The following is a 10746-nucleotide window of genomic DNA, read 5'->3' as shown; positions in this document are numbered from 1 at the left end:
AGGCCTTGAGAATTCCGCCAACTCTCTCTCATCATAACCTCCCATTATATCTCCCATTCCATAACAAGCTCTACCAGAGAAAGATTCCACGAATTCCTCAGGTGAAGGTGGTACTCCAGAATCCTTAATAGTAACTTTATTTAATACTTGAAGATCATGAACTATCCTCAACTTTCCATCACCTTTAAGCACGCAAAACACTGGACTAGAATAACTTGAGGAAGATTGTTCATAAAGACCTGTCCTAATTCTTTGTCTAACCAATTCAATATAATCATTTCTAATTGCAGTTGGTATAGGTATAGGTCTTATTTGCCAAGGCACGTGTTCCACAACTGGAATTGCATAAGGTAAACCATAACTATGCTTCAATAAACCTCTTTCCTCCTCACAATACGCTATTGCTGCCTCTCTTAACACCATAATAAACAAAAACAACTTCCATTCTTCTTCAGAAAGCCATCCTTCAGGTCCAAAATTACACTGCTTCAATCTTTCCACCGTGGTCTTTTCAGTTTCAATAAATTCAGGAGGGTTTTGAATTAAAGGAGTAACATAAGGGTCTCTAGATAATGGAGGCCTTTGAAGTGGATAATTTAAATACTGTGGCATAGGCGCATTCACAGGTTTAACTTTCTTATCAGATGGCTTATATTTTGTACTAAAACTCCTATAATTCCTTCCTTCATAATCCCTACTCAACATATCTTCATCTTCCATATTCATAATTAAATTCAATTCATTTACCAATCCTTCATCTAATTTAACTTCATCTTCAAACTTGAATCCATATACCTCATCTTCATTTAATTCCTCACGTAATTCCTCAAATAATTCTTCTTGTTTAAATTCCTCAACCATAAAGCCTTGCCTCTCTTCAATTGACACATTTAATTTCCTTTCCCACGTACCTCTATCAGGTTCACACAATCTAATTTTCATCCAAACACCTCTATTATCTTTCACCGTCATTCTTTCTCCTACATCTTCCTCAAAATTAAGCTGAGCCTCAAAGTCAAAAAGAAAAGGTCTTCCTAAAAGAATTGGCGTGTCTTCATCTTCTGCAACAAAGAAATGAACCAACCCACTAATATTTGTTCTGATACTAACTTTAACATTCTCAGCAATTCCACAAAGAGGAGTCCTATGTCCACTTATCCCCTTCACGCCACTTTTTAAATTTACCAAAGTCTGAACAGGAAGTAATTGCATAATCTTCAAAGGAATAATATTAATTTGAGATTCAGAATCAATAAGAGCTTTGATCTTCTTCTTTCCAATAGTAATTTCCACGAATCCTAGAGGTGTAGAATAAAGAGTAGCCTGAGGAACATTTACCTCCAATGAAGAATCTGAATCTGATTCATATTCAAAGTCAGAAACAGCAGTACTTTGAACAACTGACACCATAGTATTCTGATTAAGATTCAATCTTCTTTTTGATACCCACTTCTTAACTTCATCAGATATCACGGGTGAAATAGCACATAACTCCTTGATTTGAAGCTCTATAGCACCTTTCATTATCTTTTCCACAACCTCTGACACTACTTTTGTTTTATCAGCAAAGGCTGGTAAACCTCTTTCTGATCTGCTTCTAACAAAATCCCCGTCATTTGGAATAATATAAGAAGGCTTCTTTGTTTGCTGACTTCCTTCTTCACTCTTCTCACTTCCATTATCCTTAGGCCATTGCTATTTGCAGCCCACAAGAGAACCATGTAGGCGCTGCCAAAACAGCGCCTACATGGGTGTTTCCCACGAAAAATCACCTACATTTATGATGTAGGCGCTGAAAACCATCTAAAATGACGCCTACATGATAAACAACCCATGTAGGCGTCATTTGGTTACGCCTACATTCAAAAAATGAAATGTAGGCGTAATTTTCAAGCACCTACATATCTAATTTGAAATGTAGGCGCTATTTTTGAGCGCCTACATTCAATTTTCAGCTCAAATAAGCGCCTACATGCAGTCTTGCATATGTAGGCGCTCCAAATCCAACACCTACAACTCCAGACTGGTCTGAAGGCTAATGAAGAAGAAGTTTCAAGTTAAAATGAGAGTATTGGAAGACAGAAAAAGCAGTTCGGAGTTGAAATGAGTGTATCGGAAGATGGAAAACCCAGCTTGGAGTTTAAATGAGTGTTTTGGAAGACGGAAAAAGCAGTTAAGCATATTGGAAGATGAATATGCTCTTTTCAACTCTGAAGTGAGTGTATCAGAAGACGTAAATAGCAGTTCAGAGTTGAAATAATCTACTTCTTTTTCCGCTTCTGATACACTCATTTTGACTCCAAACTGAGTTCAGAGTTGAAATAATTTACTACTTTTTCCGTCTTCTGATACACTCATTTTGACTCCGGAGTTACTTTTCCGTCTTCCAATACACTGATTTCAACTCCAAACTGCTTTATCCGTCTTCCGATACACTCATTTTGAGTCCAAACTGCTTTTTCCGTCTTCCAATACTCTCATTTTGACTTGAAAATTGTTCTTCATTACCCTTCAGACCAGTCTGGAGTTGCAGTTGCCGGATTTGTAGCGCCTACATATGCAGGACTGCATGTAGGCGCTTATTTGAGCTGAAAATTGAATGTAGGCGCTCAAAAATAGCGCCTACATTTCAAATGAGATATGTAGGTGCTGTAAGGGTTATGTACAGCATGGGTTTACAGAGGTCACCTTTCAGCATACTCTCTATTAACCCTGGCTCCACGTTGGGTTCTTCTTCTTCACGAACCCCGACTGGAGCTAGGTAAGAGTCATCATCTAGTTATCTCATTTCTCTTTATATCAGTTCTGATTGTTTCTTCCTTCTTGACGAACCCCGACTGGAGCTAGGCTAGTGTGCTTGTAATGCAAACAAGAGTTCTAGAATAGTTTTCAGTGGTTAACGGCCACCGTGAGAGTTCCCAGAGTCCCAGTGAAGGTTTCTCTATCGAGAACCTTACACTTTTTTATTCTATTTCTCAATCTTAATTTTCCTTCTTGACCATCGTGGGATTTCCATACCCACATCCTGACATCCTTGCAACTCCGACGCCGATCATATGCCATTTAACTTACCTGCCAATTTCGCGACAAACCCTGAAGCCTTCTTGAGAAAACCTAGACCATCCCAACTTGTCGATTCACCACCAGCGCCTGCTCCTCCTCGGTACAACTGGCCGATTGAAGGAGAAGACGTCAACACGCCCAATCGGACCCTAAGGACAATCTATCCTTCGTCATCACATACGCTCGTCACCTCGACCGAACCAGAACCAACCTTGACACCTGACACTCACATAGTCCGAAATTTTTTTGATCGAGCCAATTTATCGACACCGTTGGTACCTGGAAGTTTTATCTTCACACCAATGGCACAGCCACCAACAGGATCCTTGCCACGTATTGGGGAGATTCCGAACACGGAAGCCATGTCTCGAGACGAAATTATTGAGACGTTGCAGGAGAAGGTTGAACGGTTAGAACACGAGAAGCAGGAATGGAAGACCAAGCTGGAAGTAGCAGCCGCTGATCGAGCTCGAATCGATGCACTCGAACTGACCATATCGCGACTGCTCACTGGAAAATCGCCCGAGACAGCTCGAAGTACCGGATCCAACAACCCTTTTGCTGCGTTTCGAAACCAACTTACGACGCCAACTCCAGCAGGACCACGAGAGCAGCGTACTGTCAATACGGAGATTGCCCAAGCTTTAACTCAATCGTCCCCAGTGCTAGCTCAACAGGATTCACCCATCCGGCAGGCCTTTATACGACCCACAGACAGTGTCCAAAGGGAATCACGACGAGTCTCGTTCACCCAACTCGTAGACCCCGAACTAGAGCGCCAAGCATCAGTGGATCGAGCCGACCAGGTCATGCATAGAAAAGTTGAAGAGATAGACGTACCACCCTTCCAAAATCGTCCATCAGTGGCTGAACCGAAAGTGTCCAAGGTCTATGCGAGCGATCTGAAACTTTCGGAGGTACCGAAATTTACTGGACCATCTGAAAACCCGGCAGCACTGTTCAATTGGCGAAGGCTAATCGAGCAATACTTCGAGTTGAAAAACCTCTCCGATCATCGCCAACGTTTCATTATCCTAGGATCTGTCATGGTTGAACCGAGAGCAGGAACGTGGTACGTGAACTCGCGTGTCGAACTGGAGCACTTGACCTGGGACGAACTTATGCACGAGCTGGCATCTGAGACCTTACCAACGGGTTGGCTGGAAGACACGGAGCGAAATATCAGACAACTACGTATGGGACCGAATGAAGACTTCAAGAGCTATGTTGGTAGAGCGCGCGATTTGTACAACCTTGTCCAAATCAAATCGTCACTTACCCCAAGAAACCTCGCGGAATACATCGTATGGGGGACACCAGACATCTTCCAACGATGGGTCAAAGACCGCGGGTTATTACAAGCCACCGACTTTAAACTCTTGCCGTTCATTTCGAAAGCGAATAACATATGGGATTTGGTCTTGTCCAGCAATCTACTACCATGGATTCAGCCTCGTCAATCTTCCAATAATCACGCCCCACCGCCACGTGCCTTGAATAACACCAGCACACCGGATAATCAAACCACGGAGCAGCGCGCCGATCAGGCATGGAGGTACCACTCATACATGAGGCACTTGGGTTTATGCGGAGTTTGTCGAACTGCATGTGGCAAATCTGATTGCCGCGGACCCGCCAAAGGACCCTACGTACAACTTCCTAGTTTGGACGTCTTCAACCCCGGTCCTCGACCTACCCGTCGTCAAGATGCACCTGCAGCCAACAACGTGCGACCGCAGAACGTGAACCGACCAGCATCAGCCCCTGGAGCCCCAATTTCAAAACCGGCGGGCCGTCATTCAACTCAGGCACCATTGATTGCGAGCATCAACGAGACACCTGATCTATTTGCTCAAGATCTGGCACGATATGAAGAAGCGGATCATGTTTTAGTGGCACATTTGGCAAGCGAGAAAGAGGACACAAGGTGTGTCAAGCCCTCTGTCTCACATACCAAATCAATCATCCTGAATCTGAGAATCAACGGTGTTGACGTCCGCGCACTTATTGACTGTGCAGCGGAAACGAATCTGATGGTGGATCGACTATCAAAGCAAGCCAAAATTCCTCGATGTCGCCTGGTCGCACCAATTGAAGCTTGGTTAGCAATTGACAATAAAGAAGCTGAACCCTTTTACTTTACTGAATTCTGTTTTGCCAACGTCTCGTCAGCGGAACCGTCATTACGCTTTGGATTGACATTTTTCAAACTTGCGCCGTTGGGAGAAAAATTCAATGTAATCTTGGGTACCCCATTCTTGGAAAAAAATCACCTTGATGTATCCCTGCATGACTGGACCGTGAAACATGTACCATCAAAGACTATTCTTATGGAATCAGAAAAAATGATTGAAAAGATTAATGAAACAAGGAATGAAATGATATCATGTGTTGTGGAAAATTTGAAGAAAGTGCAGGAGTCCAGAGAGTTGACAGCTAGAGAGGAGCGAGTTTTTAAAGAGTTTGCTGCGTTGTTTCCAGAGGAACTACCCCCGGTAGACTCTGATGATGAGGATGATTTCTTCCCTCCAGAAGGCCAAAGTGATTCTTCCAAAGTCCGTCACAAGATCATTCTAACGGACCCCAATGTGGTCATAAATGAAAAACAGTATGCCTATCCACAGAAGTACTGGGGCCCCTGGCGAAAGCTAGTAGACCAGCACTTAGCTGCAGGCCGAATTCGACGATCTACAAGCCAATACGCGTCGCCTTCAATGATCATACCAAAGAAGGACCCCAATGCCCTGCCGCGTTGGGTATGTGACTACCGTACACTGAACAAGTATACGGTGAAAGACCGCTCCCCTCTGCCCAATATTGATGAAGCAGTACGACTCGTGGGGAAAGGAAAGATCTTTTCTGTAATTGACCAAATCAATTCTTTCTTCCAGACAAAGATGAGAGAGGAAGACATCCCACTCACAGCAGTCAAGACACCTTTAGGCCTCTACGAGTGGGTGGTGATGCCAATGGGTGTCACCAATGGGCTGGCAACACATCAAGCATGGGTGGAAGAGGCATTAGGTGACTTAATTGGAGTGATCTGCGTTGTTTACATTGATGATGTTGTCGTTTTCTCAGATTCAGTTGAGGAAAACGAAGCTCATGTAAGAGAAATCTTACGACGACTACAGGCAGCAAAACTCTACTGCTCACCGTCGAAAAGCAAGCTATTTCGAAAGAAGATCAACTTTCTGGGGCATGAAATAAGTGCAAACGGAATCTGCCCAGACGAACAGAAAGTCGACAAAGTCACCAAATGGACAACACCTAAGTCACAAAAGCAACTGCTTCGCTTCTTAGGAACAGTTCAATTCATGAAGAAGTTCGTAGACGGATTGGCTCATTATGTCGGAACACTATCGCCATTGACTAGTTCTAAACGCAAGAACCAACCTTTCAAGTGGGGGGAAGCAGAAGATCAAGCATTTGAGAACATTAAGAGAATCATGACCACCCTTCCAGTGTTGAAAACCTTAGACTATAACTCAGATGACCCAGTCTGGCTCTTTACGGACGCCAGTGGACATGGTTTAGGTGCGGCGCTATTTCAGGGCGCGGATTGGGACAAATCGTCGTCAATTTCATATGAGAGTCGAACGATGACACCGGCCAAAAGAAATTACCCCGTCCACGAGCAAGAACTTTTGGCCGTCATCAACGCCCTTCAGAAATGGAGACTATTGCTTTTAGGGTTGAAAGTGAACGTGATTTCAGACCATCACTTGCTCACACACCTGCTGACACAACGCATTTAAGCCGTCGACAGGCACGATGGTTAGAAACACTCTCCCAATTCGACCTCAACTTCAAGTCCTTGAAGGGTGAATACAACACCGTTGCGGATGCCCTATCCAGGATCGAGGATGTAGCATGTTGCGAAGTCAAACAGGTATTCGAAAAGCCAGTCCTAGATAACATCAAAGCTGGGTATAAATCAGACCATTTCTGTACACGACTTCACTCGACCCTACCATTACAAAAAGGAACAGAAGTCAAGGATGGCCTCATTTTCCTGGACAACCAATTGGTGATACCTGACACGCTCGACCTGAGACGTAACCTGATTGAGCAAGTCCATAACTCAATTGGACACCTAGGAGCATTGAAGACCCTTTCACACCTACGGAACGAGTTTTTCTGGCCGAATCTTACCGCGGACGTCAAGAAATTCGTCGAAAACTGCGACACGTGCCAACGAACGAAAGCCCGGACAACTCTTACCTCAGGACGAATGCAGACAAGCAAAGTGCCGAAAATTCCAATGGAACACATCGCGCTGGATTTCATCGGGCCATTTCCTAAGGTGAAGAACTATGACATGTTACTGTCTGTTACCTGCCAAATCTCAGGTTTTGTTCGAACAATCCCAGCCTGCCAAACCGACACCGCCGAGAGAACAGCTCAGCGACTATTTGGCGCTTGGCTATCGATATTTGGTGTACCACGTACCATGATAGGCGATCGAGATAAACTTTGGACTTCCACCTTTTGGCAAGAACTCCACCGACTGCTACGTATCGAGGTGCACCTCACCACAGCGTATCACCCTCAAAGTGATGGCCGCAGTGAGAAATCGAACAAGACCATTGTCCAGATTCTCCGCCAATTGGTGTCAGCAAAGCATGGCAAGTGGCTTGAGTCCCTACCAGCTGTCGAGTTTGCGATCAACACGGCGGTCAATGTCGCGACAGGGGTTTCGCCGTTTGAGTTTGTATACGGACGAAAACCACGACTTTTCCCTATTGAATTACCGGCAACAGAAGTCAACGCCGACGTCAAGAAGTGGTTTGAGAAGCGACAATCTGCTTGGGCCAAAACTCGAGACCGCCTCTGGACGAACCGAATCTCACAGGCAGTGCAGTACAACAGCCGACGTAGAGACGGAGACACCGTGGCGGTAAACGACTGGGTCTTGATTGACAGTAAAGACCGTCAGCAGATCGTAGGTGGTTCCGGCAGACCAACTTCAAAGCTTCGACCACGATACGATGGGCCATATCAAGTGATCGAATGTTTCAAAGACGGCCGTAATTTCAGGTTAAGACTCGACGACGAGGATCAGTCACACCCCGTGTTTCATATCTCAAAGCTGAAGAAATACCGAGGTGAAGGACCCGTGATTGAGCAGGAAGGGACAGGCAATTGACCTGAGTGTCAAAGTAAGTTCCCACCTTTCTTAGTATGCACCGCCGAAGGCTACCCCCCCCAAAAACCTTTTCAAAAACAACTCCTTGGCCACGCCCGTGAGCACCGCACAATTTTTTTGCTTTGCTTCACTTCAGTTCAAACGACACGGACAAACAAGGAGGGACGGTAGTTGGCGCAGCAAGACTCAAGTTACTTCAAGCATTCAACAAATTATGTGGTTTTCAGTTTCTCATTTTTCTTTAGTTCTCTTTTCTTTTTTTATATAAACATCTTAAGTGTGGATTTTTTTTCTGCTTCTAAATGATATTATTTTAAGGGCGAGTTATGCCAATTTTTTCTTTTTTTTCTTCTTTCAGACTTAGTTACTTTTTTCAATTTTCTTTTCCTTTTTATCAAAATCATTCAAGGGTACAACGGCGTGGAGGTTTATTACTTAGTATACATGATTTAGGAATTTTTTTTAGAAGGGGAGGGATGTAAGGGTTATGTACAGCATGGGTTTACAGAGGTCACCTTTCAGCATACTCTCTATTAACCCTGGCTCCACGTTGGGTTCTTCTTCTTCACGAACCCCGACTGGAGCTAGGTAAGAGTCATCATCTAGTTATCTCATTTCTCTTTATATCAGTTCTGATTGTTTCTTCCTTCTTGACAAACCCCGACTGGAGCTAGGCTAGCGTGCTTGTAATGCAAACAAGAGTTCTAGAATAGTTTTCAGTGGTTAACGGCCACCGTGAGAGTTCCCAGAGTCCCAGTGAAGGTTTCTCTATCGAGAACCTTACAGGTGCTTGAAAATTACGCCTACATTTCATTTTTTGAATGTAGGCGTAACCAAATGACGCCTACATGGGTTTTTTGACATGTAGGCGTCATTTTGGATGGTTTCCAGCGCCTACATCATAAATGTAGGCGCTTCTTCGTGGGAAACACCCATGTAGGCGTAATTTGGCCAGCGCCTACGTGGTTTTCTTGTGGGCTGCAAATAGCAACGGCCTATCCTTATTAATTCTTCTTAAAGTATCTTCAAGAATTCCACGTCTTTGATCTTCAACATCTTCTTCATCAACATCCATAGCATCAATCTCTTCTACCACGTCATTAATTGCCACCTTCTTCTTTTTCTTCAATTTAAATCCTGAACCTTCTTCCACGTCCTTTCCACTTCTAGTCTTCATTTCTACTCCATATAATTTTGTTCCAGCTCCTGCCTTAACTTCTACTTGCTTCTTATTAACCTCAGGCATGCACCATTCTTCTAAAGTTCCACAACTAGCCTTCAATTCATGTACTCTATCCTTTCCATCATTTTTAGTTATAACACTCGTAGGAATAACTGGTGGTGGTACCACAACTGTATTGGTAGCTGGTGGTGGAACAGGATTCTGTTGTTGTTGTTGAATATTACCACGTGCAACAGCATTTGCTTGCTCCTCAGAATACTTAATTACTTGTTGCCTAATTCCATCTTCACCCTTCTTAGTCAATCTTGCGTCACTTCTTGGTAAAAAGAATCCATCCATTCTATCTTGAAGTAACCCAGCCTGCTTATCTTGAATAACCCATCTACACCTACCAACTGTATGACCTTCAGTGCTACAATACACACAAAACAAAGTTATAGGCTGATTATTAAAATTATTATTATTATTAACAGCTGGTAATTGATTATTGGTATTAGGATTATTGGGATTATAAGGCTTATTAACATTGTTATTTACGGAATGCGAGACGTTCCAAAGTGACAATGCGAAATTTCAAAAATCAAAAATCACAATTCCCGGGTGCAAAATTCAAAAATCAAAGACAAAACTCCAGAAAATACTCAAATACAGGGATAAAACCCCTGTACTGGAGTAAAAGTCATGGCAGCAACCCCTTTTTGCCCAAATTTCCAGTGGTCGACACCGTTTTCATTGCATTGTCACCTTTCGACAAAAAGTACCAGCAACACCAAAAATCAAAAAATCAAAAAACCAAAAACCAAAAAATACATTTCTCAAACTGTACAATTCAAACACCAATGTTAGATTCTACTGCAGCCAAAAACCACATGTTGGCCAACTAGCTACAAGCTCGGTCTCACAGGTCTCAACACCTCCGACCGGAGACATTCTACCATCTGTCTCAAGAGCTTCAAAGTACCTGCTTCCTGTCTCGCTCTCCTCCAAAACCTCTTTCATCATCATCAATCTTTGTCAACCGTCCTTGATCTTCTTCTTTCTTCGTCGACCGTCCTTGATCTTCCTCAATCTTTGTCAACCGTCCTCGATCTTCTTCTTTCTTTGTCAACCGTCTCATATCTTCTTCTTTCTTCGTCGACCGTCCTTGATCTTCCTTGATCTTTGTCAACCGTCCTTGATCTTCTTCTTTCTTCGTCAACCGTCCTCGATCTTCCTCAATCTTCAACAACCGTCCTCAATCTTCTTCAATCTTTGTCGACTGTCCTCAATCTTCTTCTTTCTTCGTCAACCGTCCTCGATCTTCCTCAATCTTCTTCAATCTTTGTCGACCGTCCTCAACCTTCTTCTTTCT

At 43.5% G+C, this 10746-nt stretch overlaps 1 protein-coding gene across 1 annotated transcript; it reads left to right on the top strand.

Annotated features, from left to right (window-relative positions):
* Positions 1 to 3056: 3056 nt before the first annotated feature.
* On the top strand, positions 3057 to 3897 carry MELLADRAFT_85302 (uncharacterized protein; the record flags this gene model as incomplete). The annotated part of the gene is made up of 2 exons (XM_007408706.1): positions 3057 to 3851; positions 3892 to 3897. 2 exons carry the CDS (start codon positions 3057 to 3059, stop codon positions 3895 to 3897), a joined length of 801 nt encoding a protein of 266 aa, XP_007408768.1.
* Positions 3898 to 10746: the final 6849 nt, after the last annotated feature.

The sequence above is a fragment of the Melampsora larici-populina genome, assembly GCF_000204055.1.
Source record: "Melampsora larici-populina 98AG31 unplaced genomic scaffold MELLAscaffold_13, whole genome shotgun sequence".
Classification (NCBI taxonomy): domain Eukaryota; kingdom Fungi; phylum Basidiomycota; class Pucciniomycetes; order Pucciniales; family Melampsoraceae; genus Melampsora; species Melampsora laricis-populina.
The sequence above is the reverse complement of the archived record's forward strand: the minus strand, read 5'-3'. Positions and strand labels throughout refer to the sequence as shown.